This window comes from Xylaria bambusicola (genome assembly GCF_022495145.1).
Source record: "Xylaria bambusicola strain CBS 139988 unplaced genomic scaffold F5B22scaffold_65, whole genome shotgun sequence".
Lineage (NCBI taxonomy): Eukaryota > Fungi > Ascomycota > Sordariomycetes > Xylariales > Xylariaceae > Xylaria > Xylaria bambusicola.
In genome coordinates this window covers 4,908-24,286 of record NW_025953618.1, presented here as the reverse complement: position 1 = coordinate 24,286, position 19,379 = coordinate 4,908, and the positions used below count along the sequence as shown (strand labels likewise).

Genomic DNA, 19,379 nt, shown 5'->3' with positions numbered 1-19,379 from the left:
AAGGAAGCAGCGCTACAGGGGGTCCACGATGGTGTGTATCAGCGGCATGCTCACCCACTGGCCACCCACTGGCCACCCACTACCACCCACTGTCGTCCACTGCCGTCCACTATCACACTCGCTGAAAGGGCAAGGGGGGGTTAGCCATTCCACCAATCACCGACACCCCAAATGTCATTACGCAGCAGGTGATGGCCGCCTGACAGCCCCATTTGTGGGCTGATCTTGCTTCCATCATACGAGGCCCTCGGCCAACATGGGAACACCTGGAAGAGCCCAGTCCGGCACCTTTCGTTTTTCTTTCGTCTTTCTTTCCTTTACCGATCCTCGCAGTTAGAGTTGCAGTCATACCGGTACTCGGGTCTACTTAGAGAGTCCAGATGACAAGGTACATCTTTTTAGCTCCCAGGCACGACATGTAAGACTGGATGACACCACAGAGACAGACGGACTATCTTTTGATGTCTTGATTACCAAGAGCCTGGAAGTAAGATGCCCAATAAACATTGTCTAATCCATTACAACCATTTCCATGAAATTCCCCGAAGAAAAGATGACGGGGCAAGGGAAACTGTTTATTTACCCGCTCGCCGTCGAAGCCTTAATTGCTCCGTCACTCCACATCTACACCATGGTGACCCTGGCACATCCAATTGTCTACTTATTTACTTACTCTCCTTAGAACGCCAACGCACGCTTCCACCACCTGCATCGGTGGATGTAGGTACAGCACTGTACATAGTAAGCGAATGCACCTTTGCGAGGACAGTAGAACGGACGAACATGCGACTGCGTCGTCGTCGCGTGTCGCCCCAAGGTCTGTGGTCAGTTAACCATCCTGATACCTACTTCGGGTTCACGCCATTGCTGCAACCCGGCACGCAATGCTACCTCTACGAAGTATGTAGTCGGATCAACAATGACCCTGTAGGTATTGTTGCATCCAACATCTACAACACCTGTGTGCATACGTAGGTAGGTACATACCGGTACTTATATATATTTCTCTCCAAGGAATTTGGATAGGGTGAGTCAAGGTCCAGCATCATTCATCACTGATCATGCACTTCGAGTCTAGTCTTATTGCAGGGATCTCGGTATATCAATTTGGTCAAACCGTTACTCCGTACTAGTCATTACTTATAATTAGACCTCGAACTTGCTGAAGTCTCCGTCAACAAACCATTTGATTCGCTCCCTGACCATGTCCTTCATAATAACCATGGTCTTCGTAGAGAAGTAGCCCACATGTGGTGAAAAGGTCAAATTCAGATCCTTCGTGTCCTCCGCCAGAAAGGCACTATCCCCTTCCGTGCTGGCCGGCTCTTGGTCAAAGACATCTGCCGCGGCGCCAGAGATGCGGCGCTCGCGCAACGCCTTCACGACCTCCTGGGTGTTGATCACGCCTCCTCTCGAGATATTCACCATGATTACCTCGGGGCGCATGGCGCTGAGCTCGGCTGCGTCGATGAGGTTCTGCGTATCGCTGTTCGATGTGCAGCATATGAAGAGCACAGTAGCCGTCCTCATTACCTCGCCGAAAGGGGTCCGCGCCGGCATCTGGTCAGTAGTAGCGTTCTTGTCAGGGGCCCTGTACTTTCGCCCTGCTATTACTACTTTCATACCGAGGGCTGTGCAAAGCGTCTCGAGACGTTTTCCTAGCGCGGGCAATCAGCTTTGCCTATCGCCTCGAGAAGCTTGATTACTTGCCGATATGGCCGTATCCAATGATCCCTGCTACTTCTTCCTCGAGAGAACAGGGTGGGCGCTCATTCGCCGTCTGCATCTTCAGCGCAAGGCTGTGTTGGCGCTTCCACAGGTTTGCCCTATTTTCATCTACAGTTCGAATGTCGTTGTGAAGCATCACGGTCTTGCGTCTCGCTGCGAAGTACTTGGGCCGGATTAGTATTGCCTTCACTACTATTCGCCTGATTCGCGTACGAGACTAAGAGCATGCTCTGCGGCCGCAGGGGATGTCGACCCTGGACATTTTGCTACCTTGATCCCTCTGCGCTTGCATTCTTCCAGGTCGATATGGTTGATGCCGGCACTTGGCGTGATGATGCATTTCCTTGATTGTAAATCAGCGGCCGGCGTGTATCGTCTTTGTCAGGCCCGGTATGAACGTACAGATACGGTGCTTCGCCCAGGCTCTCGGCTGTGATGCACGATTGAGTCGCGATGACGATGCTAGCGCACTGTATACGCTCACGTATCTCCTCTGCCTTTGAGATGCGGTGGTATGCAAGAATCTCGTGTGACCGTGGCGTGGTGTCGACGGCATCCACAGTGAAGTGCACCTCTTCAAGCAGAACGATCACTTCGTGGTCTAATGAGGGGAGTTGATCGGGTACCTTGAGTGCGTCCATTATCGTGGGGTTGTAGTCATTCATGATAAAGTAGATGATGACGATGGGGAATCATGACAGGACTCTACCGTGAAGATTATAAGTGCACCATGGACTTTCTTTTTGCTTCGGGTGAGTTCCGCATATGCACCTGTTCCGTGCCGCCTCGTCGCAAGATGTGGCGTCGCTATACCTATCATACTTGCGTACCGTACCTACTTACGTAGGCGATTAATGCCACTGCTCTGCGGATGCCTTTCAATACGGATTGAACATATGCTGCTGGTCTTCATTCTAGTGTTCTTGATACCTCGCCGCTGCACCTCACATCAATATCAATGTCTGAGGAGGGGTCACCAGGCAGATCATTTGGAGCTTTTTGGGCAGCTATGGCAACCAGTTCAGGTCACTAACTTCAATGGGAAACTTGACTGAGAAACAACTCAGAAACATGCTCCTCTCATCTCGTCGACATCTCTTTTCCCGACGCAGGCGTACCGAAATGATTATTTACAAAAACAGCTGATCACGTTTAATCCCGTCGATCCCTTCAGATCTGGCTTCTGCTTTCCTCTTCCGCCAAACGAGAAGCCCATATAAAGCACACATAACAGCACATAAGACAGCCGCAGCAAGGCCGATGGTATATCCAGTACGATAAGATCGCACGTCACGCTTAAAGCTGAATGTGGATATCATCGCTCCGATGGAGCCTAGAGTTATAAGCCACGCAGAACCAATGCTGCGCTCGACGTGACCTCGGAGGTTCATCACCCACCAACATATTATGATTCCACCGCAGCCAGCTGCACCTATGGTGGTGAGACATATCGCAGCATACTCGGCCGAGAAGTTTGACAGATCTTGAAAACTGGCCAACAGAGCGATCCCGGTGATCATCAACGCGAGCCCTACAAAAATGGGCAGTGAGCGTATTCGATACCTGTCGGAAACATAAGCGAGGATGATAGAGGAGGCAAGACCGGCGGCGTGCGGAGGGATCGAATACAACTGTGTCTATTTTCACCCGCTCGAGTCAGTTATCATCAGAGATAATTAGTAAGAATTCGGCACATGTCCCGGGAAGTATGCAGGGCCAATAAAGGTCCAAAACCTGCCTAAAGGGAGATTAATGACTCTAGAGACTAACCTGCACGGGGCCATAACCCAATGTTTGAACGATGGTAGGAATAAAGAATGCAAGTGTGAAGGTAGGAATCGCTATTGCTAAAGAGAAAATCAGCGATGGCCAAGTTTATGATCGACTCCAGACTGCGCGAGGGGATCGTACTGAAGTACATCATACCACCACACCAATTGATGGGCTTAGACAAGAAATGGAGCACATCTTTCAGAGTGATGGGTACTCGATGAGACTCATTCGATTCCGTTTTCGCAAGTATAAACGCCCTTTCATCTGGCGCCAACCAGCGCGCTTCCATCGGGAAATCCGTGATACAGAAGAAAGCGATGAACCCTATGACAATAGTAGCGGTCCCTTCTAGTATGAAGATCCATCGCCAGCTCGCTAACCCTCGAGCGCCCTCTAGCTTGGCAATAGCCCCAGCCAGCAGGCCCCCGAAGGCGTTCGAGACAATGACGCTTGAGAAGTAAATGGTGAACCGCTTCTGGGCTTCGTCTCGCTTGTACCAAAAGCTGATCAAGTAGAAGCAGCCAGGGAAGACGCCTGCCTCGAACACCCCGAGGAAGAACCTCGCGACAAGGATGCCTTCGTAACTCTGGACGAAGCCCTGGCCGATAGTCACGAGCCCGAATGCGAGGATACATCCAGAGAGCCAGTTGTGAGGATTCAGCCGCTTCATGAGGATATTGGCCGGGATTTCGCAGATCGTGTACGGCACGAAGAAGATGGCGAGCATGATGCTGACTCGCCGGGGATTGAGACCGAGCTCCTCGGGCAAGCCGAGCGTGAGAGCATTGGATATATTGACACTACCTTGGAATCAATGTTGATGTACACTCTCAGTGAGTGGACTGCTTACCGGTCGAGGAAAGCTGCCACGTATACAACCCAGAGAATGGGCAGGACATGGAAATCTATCTTGCGCAAGAGCTTGGCTTCGTCGATAGAAGACTCGAAATCTGGGGCTAGGGAGTCTTTATTCGCCTCTGTAGACTCCCTAGTGAGTATCTCTTTACCAGTATTAGACATATTGCACGTGAAATGGAAGCGTATCAATTCGCTGTAAGAAAGGGGTCTGCTTGAATCGATCATAAGAGACGAAAGAGGCGAGCTCTGGTGTTGATATACGGGTTCATCCAAACAGTGACTGGACTATCTATCAATTGAATATTCAACAGATCTGTAGCACCAGTCTGCTGGATTCCAGGGCGTACAGATCTACGAAGTGGACGGAGGAGATGGTGATCGAGGCCATCGTCTCACAGCTGGAGTGACACATATCACACTAAAGGAGGCGCACTCTGAAGGTGTAGAGGGTATCAAAAAGCAAGTATCATGTCGACGTACGATTGGCAGATGCTTGACAGCACGATTCGCAAGGTCGGCTCCCTTATCTAAAAGTGTACAAAATTTCAGCGTTTAGTTCAGTGTTTTTGGTATCAGAGTTCGATATTGATATTGAGTTCAGATAGCAGCATCATTCATGTAGCAACATAGTCTAGAGATAATCGTGATTCAAGTTACTTTCATCGCCTGGAACGCTCTCACTGGACTCCGTTCTACGTGGATGGCATATTTGGGCTGAATGCAGCGTCGTCTTCTGTGAAACCAAGTCCAGCAATTAGCTCCAAAATGAAACCCCCTCATGCACACGTTCGAAGCACGTTGCGAGCCTACCATGAAGATGCCACCCATGTGCTAGATATATCATATAAATTTCCCCAAGTTGGTTGGTCCTTGTCGCTTACCCCCCAGTGGCTTACAGCTTTACTCCTGGGGTTGGAGGCAGCAGAGCATTGAGACATCTGCCATGCGAAGGCCTCTCGGTGTGAGATTCTATCGTAGCTGTTCAACATACATATTAATGCCGCATTGGGAGTTTCGATTCTGTCTATAACCATTCACAGTCGCCTTGTCTATGCAAACTACGTAGTTAATAGGGATTGGTCTTAAGACAAGGTGGAAGCTGATGTGCGCCACGATAATAAGAAGCTGTAGTGTAAATGGCCCCTTATAAGCCTCTGACGCAAGCTTAGTTCTCATCGTGGGCGTTCCACGACATGCTTGATGTACCTGCTGACCTGGTAAAAGGTGCGCCCCTGTTCCATCCACCATGGGAAAGCCAATAGAACTGCCCTGTCTTCAGTGTCCTGGCCTTATCGCGAACTCTATCGCTGCCATCGTCTAGATTTAAGCAAATCGCAAGGGTCCCGGGCCACCACGTCACGGGCCACCCCGCCACGCGCTTTTTACGCGAATTCGCGTATATAAATCCCTGTACCCAACGCAATCAGTTTTTACCTTCTAACCTTCTTTTTATATTCAATCGAATTGCCTTTTCATACTGAATCTCACGATACCTTCAATTTCCGAAGAAAAGCATTATTAGGGCGCTGTTTACGACGTTAAGCTTAGTTTAAGTATTAAAACGGTAACGCAAAAGTAGGATATTTCTAGGACCACTTTATAATACCGTCTTAATGGAATTTTAACTTAAAAAAAGATAAATTAAAGCCTTTAATCTTTTTTACCTTATTTAAAACAATATTAATACCGTTAAAAAGGTTTTTTTATTATAATATTAAAGCTTTATTTAATAAAATTTATTAATTAAAATTATTAAATTTTATATAATTAATTATTTAAAAGTTAATAATATTATAATAATTAATATTAACCTTTTTTTTAATTAATTTAAAGCTTTAAAAGTTATTAATATTTTAAAAGATTATTAATATAATATAAATAAAATAAAGGTTAAATAAAGCATTAATAATAATTATTAAATTATTTATAAAATAATTAACTATTTAATATTTAAAAAAATATTAATAAAGGTAAATAAATAATAACGCATCTCCCACTTAACCTGGCCACCCCCCTAGCCCATACAAATAACGTCGGTGCGCTAATCACGTAATAATTTAATAACTCTATGAATACTAATCGTATAGAATAATGAAATATACTATTAGATTCGTAATAAAAAGAGCTATTTAACGGTATCCTTTACTAACTTTTACGACCTATATTCGCGGAGTTATTAAGCAATACGCTAAAGTAAGCGCTAAATTAATCCTTGCTTAGCGCCCCTTTAGCGTATTGCTGAATACTTCGCTTAATAAATTTTATAAAAAATAGTAAAAAATACCTCTGGATTCCCCTTCACCTAATGGATTTAACGGTGCTAATTATTAACTTGTACGATCAATATTCGTAAAGTTATTAAAGATTGAAATAATAGGGTTTTATATAGGTTATTAAGGTGGCCAGGTCAAGTGGGAGATGCGTTATAAATTTAAATTTAATATAATAATAAATAAATAATATTAATATATAATAATTATAATAATTATATAAATAATATTTTTTTAATAATTTATATATTAAATAAAGTATAGTTAATTTTTTATAAGCTTTATTATAATTATATTATATAAATATTAAATATTAAAATTTTTAAATTATTAAAAAAATAGCTTTATAATTATTTTTATAAATATTTTTTAATTAATTTAAATATTAAACCTTTTAAAAAAAATATATTAAAAGTATTATAATTTATAAAAATTAAAATTTTAATATTTAAATAAATTAAAAATATATAAAAAATAGTTAAAATATTTCTATAGGATTAAATTAAACTATTATTTTTAAAATATATAATATTAAAAAGAAAGGATATTTTAAAGGTTAAATATAAAGCTTTTATAATAAAAAATAAATTTAAAATATTAAACTTTTTAATATTTAACTTTAAATATATTATAATAATATTTTTAATAAATTAAAATCTTTAATAAAGTTATTAGAAATTTATTATAAACTATTATATATTTAATATATTAATATAAAAGTTAATTATTTAAAAAGCTTTAAAAGTATTAAACTTTTAAATTAATAAAATTATAACTTTTAAAGTAAAAGTTTAATACTTTTAATTTAAAGTTAAAAAATTAATTAAATTAAAGAAAAAAAAGGTAAAAATAATACTTAGGTATAAATTTATAAAAATATTAAATATATAAAGGATTAAATATAGGATATATAATAAAAAGATTTATAAAAATAAAGTAAATAATTATAAGGTACCTAGAACTTTAAAAAACTTATTAAAGATTATTTAAAAGGATATTTTAAAGTTTAAAGATTATATTATAGTTATAACTGCTTAAAAATAATGATTGCGATTGTTTTCGTTAAAAAATATGGCTTTAATTGAGTGGTGTTGGGTAGGTGGTGGGGTAGCCCGTGACGTGGTGGCCCGGGACCCTTACGATTTGCTTATCATCAGAACGAGACTTCGAGTGGTGGTGTTGGTAGTGTTATCGACCGGTCTTACGGGAATCCAGATACGACCCTATAAATAAGGAACCCTTGAGTTATAAGCTAGCTATAAATGTAGTGCAATCTTAACTTAACCTTTATAGTTGTTTAAATCCTTAATGGGGTTGTGTGGCGCCTTTAACCTCGTTCCATATTATATTAGATATTAATATAAAATGTCTTTAACATCCGTAGGAACTGTTTAGAATTTTAAAAACATTATAGGGCTGTTGGTTGGCACTTTGAAAACTTATAATGATGCGCTTTGATGGGTATTATATATTTATAGCCGTTGTAAAATCGATTAAGGAAAAGGAGGAAAAAAGAGAGCGCAGTAATGTTAGACATTAATGGAGTTAAGGAGCAGGTTAACAAAGGTTTCAAAATCGTATATATATTTAATATATTGCTTAATTACCTTTTAAATAAAATTTAACTAGTTAAAGCATTTAATATTACTTTAAATTAATCCTTTAAACGTATTATAGGAGCTTTAAAGCCTACCTATATTTAAGAGTTATAAGCTTAATTTGCTTAAAACTATTATATAAACTTTAAAGGGATTAATTAAAAAGTACTTTTTAAATTTATCCTTTAATTTAATTAATTAAACCTTATTTAAATTACTTTAAATAATTATTTAAATAATTATTATAAAAATTATTATATTTAATTATAAAATAAATAAATATATATAAAAAAATATTAAGCTTTATAATTAATAAAAGGCTTTAAAATATTATTAACTTAAAGGGTAATAAAAAAGCTTATCCTTTTATTAAAGTATAAAAGCTTTTTATAAAAGATAATATAATTATAAAATACCTTTATATATATTTAACTTTAATATTATTAACTTTTAAAAAAATTATAATTATTTAAATATTAAATAATATATTTTATATTTATTAAATAAAAAGTTTAAATTAAATTATAAAATTTAATTATTATATAGCTTTTAAAAATTAAATATATATTATAATAAATCCTTTAATTTTAAATATAGCCTTTTTTTAACTTTTTTATAATAAAAAATATAATTTAAAAGTATTAATAAAAGTTATTAAAAAGTTTATCTTTTTTATAAAATTTATTATTAAAAATATAACGCATCTCCCACTTAACCTGGCCACCTAATTGACCTGGCCACCCCCCCAGCCCATACAAGAAACATTGGTGCGCTAATCACGTAATAATTTAATAACTCTACAAATATTAGTCGTATAAAATAACAAAGTATACCATTAGATTCGTAATAAGAAGAGCTATCTAACGGTGCCCTTAATTAATTTATACAACTTATATTCGTAGAGTTATTAAGCAATACGCTAAAGTAAGCGTTAAAATAATCCTTACCTAACGTTCATTTAGCGTATTGCTTAATATTTCGCTTAATAAATTTTATAAAAAATAGTAAAAAATACCGCTGGATTCTTTATTAAATAACGAATCTAATAGTACGAATTATTAAATTGTAGGACTAATTTTGGTTAAGTTATTCCAGATTGAAACATTGGATTTTTATATAGGGTAGGGGGGCGGCCAGCTTAATTAGGTAGCCAGGTTAAGTGGGAGCTGCATTAATTTAATAATAATATTAATAAATATTTTAAAAAGTTTATTTAAATAAAATTTATTATAATTAAGGTTTAAGGTATAGCTATATTAATATTATAAATAAAGATTTTAAGCTAAAAAAGAAAGGAAGGAAAGATAAAATTAAAATATATATATATATAAAGATATATATAGGTTAATAGCTATTATAGGTTATATAACCTTATTGGTATAGGTTTTATATATCTTTATAATATTCCTTTATTATATATATTTTTATAATGTCCTTTTATAATGTATATAATATTTTAATATAATATATATTTAATATATTTATTATACTTCCCTTTATTAAAATTAAAATATAGGTATAAAATAGGTTAAGGAATTACTTATAGCATTTAAGTTTAATTATAATATTATTTTATATAGCAACGTTATTATTAAGGTAGTTAATAGTAAATTTATTAATTATTATAGCTTTTATCCATTTATTTAGCTATTTAAACGGTTTTAATATATTAAGCTATCTTTTATAAAACTTTTATATTTTAATTAATAAGTTTTTAACATTCTTTATTAAGTATTAAATATTATTAAAGTTATAACCTTTTTAAGCAACTTAATATTATAGTATTTTATTATACCTTATTATTTATAATTTAAATAATTATTTAACTTTTTATTCCGGTCCTCCTTTAATATCTTTAAGCTTTAACAGCGGTTAGGTTTATTAAAGCAATAGGTTTTCATTTGCTTTATATAATTAATTTATATAAAAGAGGTTAATTATTTTTATTAACTTTAAAAGGTTTAATATATAGTTATATCCTTTTTTTTTAAATATTTTAAAGGGTTTAACTTATTAAAAGTTTAATTAAATAGTTAAGCTATTAATTATAAAGCTTTTCTTTTTTAAAAAAACTTTATCTTTTATATAAAAGTCCATTAAGTATTACTTTTTATTTATTTATACTTTTTATTTCTTTTATATAACTTTTACTACTTTATAAATTACCTTTTATACCTTATAGGTTTATTATATTAATTATTAAGCTAGCCTTTTAAATGTTATTTTTTTAACGGTATTTAATAAGGGTAGCGATAAAAGGTTCCTTACGTTAATTCCTATTAAGACCTTTAATAGTACTATATTAATAGTTAAATATTAAAAGGTATTATATATAAAATCTAATATAAGTAAATAGGAGCTTTAATTATTTTAATATTTATTAATATAAAAGTATAACTATTAATTTAACTTTTATTTTATAAACTTTATAGCTTTTTATATTTAAAGGTAAAGGGTATTCCTATATTAATACTTAATATAGGTTAATTTATTAATCTTTATTAAGAAGTATAAAATAAAGGGTTTTATATTATTTAAAATCTATACCTTTAAAAAACCTAAGAAATAATAGGTATATTTATAATATTAATATATTATATTTTTTATTATATTATTTTTCTTATTAGATATTATAATTAATAAGCGGTTAAATTTATTATCAAATGCTTATATATAATTATAACTATATTTATTTAAAGGTATATCCTTTTTATTAATTATAATATAGCATTAAATAGCTATAAAGATTAATAATAGGTATAATAATTTAAATGTTTTATTTTAAAGAACTTTATTCCGCTAATAATTATAATAATTATAAATATAACGCATCTCCCACTTGACCTGGCCACCCAATTAAGCTGGCCACCCCCTTAACCTATATAAAAATCCAATGTTTTAGTCTAAAATAACTTAACCAATATTGGTCCTACGATTTGATAATTAATACTATTAAACCCTTTATTTAATGAGGAATCCAACGGTATTTTTTACTATTTTTTATAAAATTTATTAAGCGAGATATTAAGCAATACGCTAAAAGGGCGCTAGGCAAGGATTATTTTAACGCTTACTTTAGCGTATTGCTTAATAACTCCACGAGTATAAGTCGTATAACCCAATGAAGGGTACCGTTAAATAGCTCTCTTTATTACGAATCTAATGGTATATTTTATTATCTTATACGACTAATATTCGTAGAGTTATTAAATTATCACGTGATTAACGCACTGACGTTTTTTATATGGGCTAGGGGGGTGGCCAGCTCAATTGGGTGGCCAGGTCAAGTGGGAGATGCGTTATATTTAAACATTTTATTTTAATAAAGGCTAATAGTAATTCTATTTAATTATTTTAATATATTTATTTTATTTAAGGTAAATAGCAATTATTAAATAATAAGCTTCTTTAATTAGGGTTATTTAAAGATAAATCTTTAGGTTAAAGGTCCGCTTTAGGATAATTAATTAATAGTTTTTATATCCTAAACCTTATTTTTCGTTTTTTTATTAAATTAAGTTTATTAAGTTAAAGCTATATAGTATTATTACCTTCTTTTTTATAGCTATTATTAGCCCTTTTAAAGCTTTAAATAGGATTAAAGTTATATTTTATTTTTTTAGCTTTATAGGCTTTAATAGTTAATAGATTAACTATTTTATAAAATAATATATTAATTATTACGTTTTTTAATTAAACTAATATTAAAAGGTAGTATTAAAGTTAAATAAAAAGTTTACCTATTTTATTTATTTTATAAAAAAAATTCTTTTAATAATAAAATATAATAAAGCTTAATAGTTAATTATTATAAAGAACTTTATATTTAATAGCTTTAAATAATTATACTTTATAGTTTAAATTATAATTAATAATTTTTTATTTTATATAGGATAAATTTATTTAATTAATAATATAATCTTTAAAAAGTATCCTATAGGTTTTTAAATGCTATCTTTTTATTATTATTAAATAATTTTATTAATAGTATTTTAAAAAGTATTAGTTGTAATTTTAATAGGTTAATTAAGCTAAAAGAAGGTTAATATTAATGCTTTATAAGCTAGCTTCTTTATTAATTCGAAAGCTTTTTATTATTTATTACCTATTTTAAATAATATACCCTTTTTAAATAAACGGTTTAAGGGTTTTATTATATTATTAATATAATATATAAATATTTAAATAAAGTTATATAGCTTTAAAAATAAATAAATAGCTTAAATATTAATTAAATCTTTAAATTTTTAATTAATAATAGCATTTATCTTTTTAAGGTTTATTTAAATACTTTATTTAGCTTTTAAAATTATATTTAAATAATTTATAAAGATTATATTAAAGTAGGATTTTTTTATATTTCTTTAAAACTTAATATTATAAAAGTAATATATTATCTTTTTATACTATTTTTAATGCTTTTTTTTATTATTTATAAATATTAAAACATTATTAATATAAATATTAATAAAAAGGTTAAATAGTTTATATAGTTAGAAATTAATAAAGTTTTACTATTAAATGGAACTAATTTTTAATTTAAAGGGTAGGATTAATTATTAAAATATTCCTTATTAAGTTTAAAATATTATTAAATGTTAAAATTTTAAGGCTATTTTTAATTTATAAAAGGCTTTAATAATATTAAGCTTAATATAACGTTTAACTTTTTAACTATTATATATAATATTATTTAAATTTAATATTAGGATAATATAATTCTTTAAATATTTATTTTTCCATTAATAATTAATATAAAACTATTTTTTAATTAAATTTAATTTAAGGGTAAAAAGGATAAAGGAAGTATTTCCTTTTATATAAGGTTTAATAAAGCTATAAGTTAATAATTTATCCGTTATTTCTTTTTTTAATAATAGGTATTAAATTAAAATTTAATATTAAGGGGAACTATTTAAAGGGTTATTAATAATAGTTTTAAGGATTATATTATATCTTAATTATAATAGGGGTAATTTATTAACTTTTACTTTTAAAAAACCCCTTTTAAATAGGTTAGCTTTTTAAAGATTAAATAATAAATTAGCTTAATATATTTAAGGTTTTTATTTTATAAAAAGGAAATATATTTATTATTAAAGGTTTTTTAAATCTTTTTTAATATTATTATAGCTATTTTTAAAGCTGCTTTAATAAATTTAATAGATATTAATTTATTTAAAAATACCCTTTTTTTTTATTATTTTTATTTAAAGTTTAATTTAATTTTTTTAATAAGTTATTAAATAATCCTTTTATTTTAAAATTGCTTTATTTTTAAGTTCTTAAATTGGGTATTTTTTTAAAAGTATATAGCTAATTGCTTTAATATAGTATATTTCTTTTTTAAAGCAATATTCTTCTGGTTAATGTTCTATTAAATAATAGGGTTAACTTATTAATTATTAAAGGACTTTTATACAATTTTAATTATAGGTAAAAATAAGGTAAAGGGGAATAAATCTTTTAATTAATATAATATATAATAGGTATAATTTAAAGTAACCTTATTTTTAACTAATTACTTTAAACTAATTATAATATTATATTTAATATTAATAATTTAAAAAGTTTAATCTTTAAACCTTTATTTATTTATTTTTAAAGTAATAATAAGGTATTAATTAACTATATTAATAAATTATCCTTAATAATTATTTAATTATTATAATTATTTTAAGGTAATTAACTTAGCTTTTAATTAGTAGTTAATATAGTAAGTTAATTTATAATTAATTATTAAATGCATTTAAGCTTTAATATTATATAATATAATAGCTTTTATTTTAAAATCATTTATTTATATTTAAATAAGGTATATAAATTAAATAATATTTTAATTATTTTTTATATAGGTTAAGAATAGCTTATAAATTATTAAAGAGTTTTTTAACAATTTAGTTAATTTTTTAATTTAAATTTAATAAAAGAGGAATTAGTAGGCTTTTCTTTACTTTCCTTATTTTATACTTAAATTATATTTTTGCTTTTTTTAAAGCAATTTATAATATAGTATCCTATTTTATTATAGCTAAAGTAGGTATCGTTTTTTTAATAAGTCTTTTTCTTTTTTTTTAAAAGCTTTATTCCTTTAAGCTTTATTATAATATCCCCTTTATTTATATTTTTTTTATTATTAAAGTTATAATTAATAAAGTTAATAGCTTGTTTTTTTTTTTAACAATTATAATAATAGTTATAGTTATATATTACTTTTATTACTTTATTATAAAAATATTTATATAGTATTAATAGGTTAATATTAGCTTTAAATACTTTGGTTTTAAGGTTAAAGTTAATATATTTTTATAAAAATTAAGATTATTTAAACTTAATTAACTTTAACTTTAATGTTAGGTTATTAAATTAAAAAATAAATTAATAAATATTAAAGCTTAATTTAAAGTAGAACTTGTTTAAAGCATTTTATACCTGGGTAATTTAATTTAGGTTATAATAAGCAGTTTTTAATATTTATATTATTTTAGCTAAATTGTTATACGGTTAAGTAATAAAATAAAAGCGAATTTTAATTACTTTTTTAATATCCTTTTTTAAAGGGGATATAATATAATATATTTAGCTTTTTTTAATATAATATATTATTATATCTTTTTTAAGTTTATTAGCTAGCTTTTTTAATTAATTATTAAATAAGTCCTTATTTTTAAAGAAAGTACTTAAGTTAGTTTTATAAGTTTTAACCTTTTTTATATATTTTAAGTTTAAGTTTATAGAATTACCTACCAGGTTAATTATTTTAAAAATAGCTTATATAATTATATTAATTAGTTTAAAGTTAATTCTATTAAAGGTACTTTTAATTATACTTTTTTATAATGTTAAGGTTAGGCTACCTTTTTTTATTTAAGCTTAAAAAGCGGTAATTTAATTTTATAACTATTAAATTAAGGTAGCTTAATTAATAACGCTTATTTTATTTATTAGTTAGGGTAATTTTATTAGTCCTTTATTTAAATTAAGGTTTAATAGTAGAAGTGTTATATTTTTTAATTTAGGGTTTAAAAAGTTTTAAAAGTTATTTTTAAACTTAATATTAGTTTTTTCTTCTTTAATAAAAAGGATAGGGTTTTAAGTTAATTATTTATTAATTATAGAAATATTAAGTATAATATATAACGCATCTCCCACTTGACCTGGCCACCCAATTGAGCTGGCCACCCCCCTAGCCCATACAAATAACGTCGGTGCGTTAATCACGTGATAATTTAATAACTCTACGAATACTAATCGTATAAAATAATGAAATATACCATTAGATTCGTAATAAAAAGAGCTATTTAACGGTACCCTTTACTAACTTTTACGACTTATATTCGCGGAATTATTAAGCAATACGCTAAAGTAAGCGCTAAATTAATCCTTGCTTAGCGCCCCATTAGCGTATTGCTTAATATCTCGCTTAATAAATTTTGTAAAAATTAGTAAAAAATACCTCTGGATTCCCCTTTAATTAACGGATTTAAAGGTACTAATTATTAAATCGTACGATCAGTATTCGTAAAGTTATTATAGATTGAAATAATAGGATTTTATATAGGTTAAGGGGGTGGCCAGCTCAATTGGGTGGCCAGGTCAAGTGGGAGATGCGTTAATAATAATTATTAAAATTATTTTAGGTTATTTATTTTAATTAAGGTCTTTTTAGTTTTAAGGGGTATAAGGTTTAATTTTAAGGTTATATTCATTTATTATTAAATATAGGATATAATAATAAAGAAGGGTTTAATTTATAAATTATAAATAATAATAATTAAATATAGGTAATATATTTATATAGCATTTATTAATAAAAAGGAAGAGCTTAAAATAATATTATAATTAGGGTTTAAGGTATAGCTATATTAATATTATAAATGAAGATTTTAAGTTAAAAAAGAAAGGAAGGAAAGATAAAATTAAAATATATATATATATGGAGATATATATAAACTAACGGCTATTATGGGTTATATAACTATATTGGTATAGGTTTTATATATTTTTATAATGTCCCTCCATTATATATATCTTTATAATATCCCTTTATAATATATATAATATTTTAATATAATATATATTTAATACGTTTATAATAAAATTAAATTAAAGGTTTAATATAAAAGTTAATATAAAGTTTATTTAAATATATTAAGTTTAATAATTTTAAATATTAACGCATCTCCCACTTGACCTGGCCACCCAATTGAGCTGGCCACCCCCCCAGCCCATACAAAAAACGTCGGTGCGCTAATCACGTGATAATTCAATAACTCTACGAATATTAATCGTATAAAATAATAAAATATATCATTAGATTCGTAATAAAGAGAGCTATTTAACAGTACCCCCCATCAGTTCATACGATCTATATTCGTAGAGTTATTAACCAATACGCCAAAGTAAGCGATAAAATAATCCTTGCCTAGCGCCCCTTTAGCGTATTGCTTAATATCTCGCTCAATAAATTTTATAAAAAATAGTAAAAAATACCGCTGGATTCCTTATTAGATAACGGATCTAATGGTACTAATTATTAAATTGTAGGACTAATTTCGGTTAAGTTATTCCAGATTGAAACATTGGACTTTTATATAGGTTAAGGGGGTGGCCAGCTCAATTGGGTAGCCAGGTTAAGTGGGAGATGCGTTAATAAAATATTTATAATAAAAAACTTTTTAAATATTATTAAAGTATATATAGCTTTAAATTAAATATATTAATAATTTATAAATATAACTTTAATTAAATAATTAAATAAAGAATTAATAAGTTTTATTTAATATAATAAGGTATTTTTTATAATAATTAATAATAAAACTATAAATAAAAAATAAAAAGGTATTAAAATCTTTATAATTATTAAAGGAAAATTAAATAATTAAATAAAGCTATAATTATATAAAAATAATAAGCTTTATAAATATAAAGGATTTTTTTATTTAAAGTTTAAATATTTATATTTAATAAACTATTAAAGGATTTATTATTAAAGGTTAAAAATTTATAAATATTTATAAAAAGTAATTATACATTTCTTTAATTATTTAATTAAAGAAATAAATAATAAAAAAATTTATAATATTAAAATATAATAAAGTTTAATAAATTAAAAAGATTTATATAATTAAATTATTAAAAAAAGATAAAGTATATTAATATAAATAAAAAAATTATATTTAAATAATATTAAAGGTAAATAATTTAAATATAATTTAATATATTTTATAATTAATTTATTAATAGTTAAAAAAAGCTTTAATAACTTTTATTTACTTTATTTAAATATAATCTTTAATAATTATAATATATTATATTTAATTAATAATATAAATCTTTTTAAATTAAGCTTATTTAAACTTATTAAAAATTTAAAAAGTATAAATATAAATATTATAAACTTTTTAATTTTAAAAATAAATAAGAAAATTATTAAAAATATTTTTATAATGCATTTCCTATTTAATTTAGCTACCTAATTAATCTGGCTACATTTTTAACCTTTATATATATATAAAAAAAATCCCTTATTTCTTTATTAATAATTATAAAAACCCTTTATAAAAAAAGTAACTTATAACTTATACTTTAAATTATTAAATAAGATTTAAAATTATCCATTTAATATATTGCTATTATTTACAATGTTTTTTGTATAATATTTACCCTTCGAACGAAAGGTTTTAAACTAATAAGCGAAATACTACTTTTAAAAGCCTAATTAACTCCAAACGAAAAAAAATCAATTATATAATATATCTTTAATTTTATAGCAAAATTATTTCTGCCTTTATATAATTATATAAAAGATATAACTAACCGATTAATAGTATTATAGGGTTAAAAGCTAGTTAAAAAGAATTAAACGTTAAACTTTATATAATAAACTTTAAATATTTAAATATATTTTAATTAAAAAATCGATTATTAATGGGTATTAAATAAAAATCCAATTAAATATTACGTTTAATTTATCCTTATATAAAAGATAATAAATAAAAATAATATTTAAAAAAAAGATATTTATAACTTTAATAAAACTAGGTTTATAATAAATAAAATTATATTTAAAATAGTTATAACTTTAATTAAATATAAATAAAAACTATAAGCTGTTTAATTAAATAATTTAAAATAATTTATAATTATTTAAGTAATTTTATTATATAGTTAAATTATTTTATTATATATTATCTTAATAGGGAAAAACTACTTTATACTTTAATATAAAAATAATAATATATTAAATAATTGGAAGATTATAACTATAAAAAATAGTTAAATAATAAATAAATAAGCTATAAATTAAATTAAATATTTTAATAAATATATAAAGCTTTATATAAAAGAATATTATTACTTTTTTTTTCTTAATAGCTATAAAAGCTATTATTTATATAAATTTAAATTATATTATAAAGAAAATAATATTATTACCCTTTATATACTTCCCTATTCCTTTTATTACTTTTAACTATTTAATATTAGGGTATTTAACCCTTTAAAATAATTATATAAAAAGTAAATTGAAAGCTTTATATAAATATATATTACTTATATTTAAAAGGAAGATTTTATTATTATATTTTTCTATATATTTAACGAAGCAATTATTTTAAATAATATATAAAGGGGATTTAAAGGAATAGGTTTAATACTATATAATTTAAATTATATTATTAATTAGTTAAATTATTTAATTATACTTTAAATTAACCTTTTATCCTTAATATTATTTAATCCTTATATAATTATAACTTTAAATAATTTAATTAAAATTAATTTCTTTTTTAAATATATTAAATAAAAAATTATATAATATTAAAATAGCTTTCCTATATTTATTATTAAAGGGTTAAGCTAAATTATATATAATATAATTAATGTTATATATTATTTTATATTATTAAAGGGGAAGGTTAAAAGCTTTTATAAAATAAATTATAAGCTTAATAAATATTGCTGTATAAAGAAAATTAAATTATAAAGTAGAGGATCTTTTATTATTAAAGATATTAAGGATTAAATAGAAGTATAGGGTATTTTTAAGGTAAAAAATTGCATTATACATTAAAGTAGTTATTATATAAGGAAGAAGGAGATTTATACTTAGCATTATAAAGCTTATAGTAAACCTAGCTATAATATATAA

At 27.5% G+C, this 19,379-nt stretch overlaps 2 protein-coding genes across 2 annotated transcripts; both read right to left on the bottom strand.

Annotated features, from left to right (window-relative positions):
• Positions 1-1,146: 1,146 nt before the first annotated feature.
• On the bottom strand, positions 1,147-2,369 carry F5B22DRAFT_639549 (D-isomer specific 2-hydroxyacid dehydrogenase; the record flags this gene model as incomplete). Its single annotated transcript, XM_047977732.1, has 4 exons — positions 1,147-1,658; positions 1,711-1,891; positions 1,942-2,071; positions 2,131-2,369. The coding sequence occupies 4 exons, from the start codon at positions 2,367-2,369 to the stop codon at positions 1,147-1,149; spliced, it is 1,062 nt and encodes a 353-aa protein (XP_047826152.1).
• A 489-nt stretch (positions 2,370-2,858) lies between these two features.
• On the bottom strand, positions 2,859-4,521 carry F5B22DRAFT_639548 (major facilitator superfamily domain-containing protein; the record flags this gene model as incomplete). Its single annotated transcript, XM_047977731.1, has 4 exons — positions 2,859-3,365; positions 3,499-3,575; positions 3,640-4,301; positions 4,352-4,521. 4 exons carry the CDS (start codon positions 4,519-4,521, stop codon positions 2,859-2,861), a joined length of 1,416 nt encoding a protein of 471 aa, XP_047826151.1.
• Between the last annotated feature and the right edge of the window lie 14,858 nt (positions 4,522-19,379).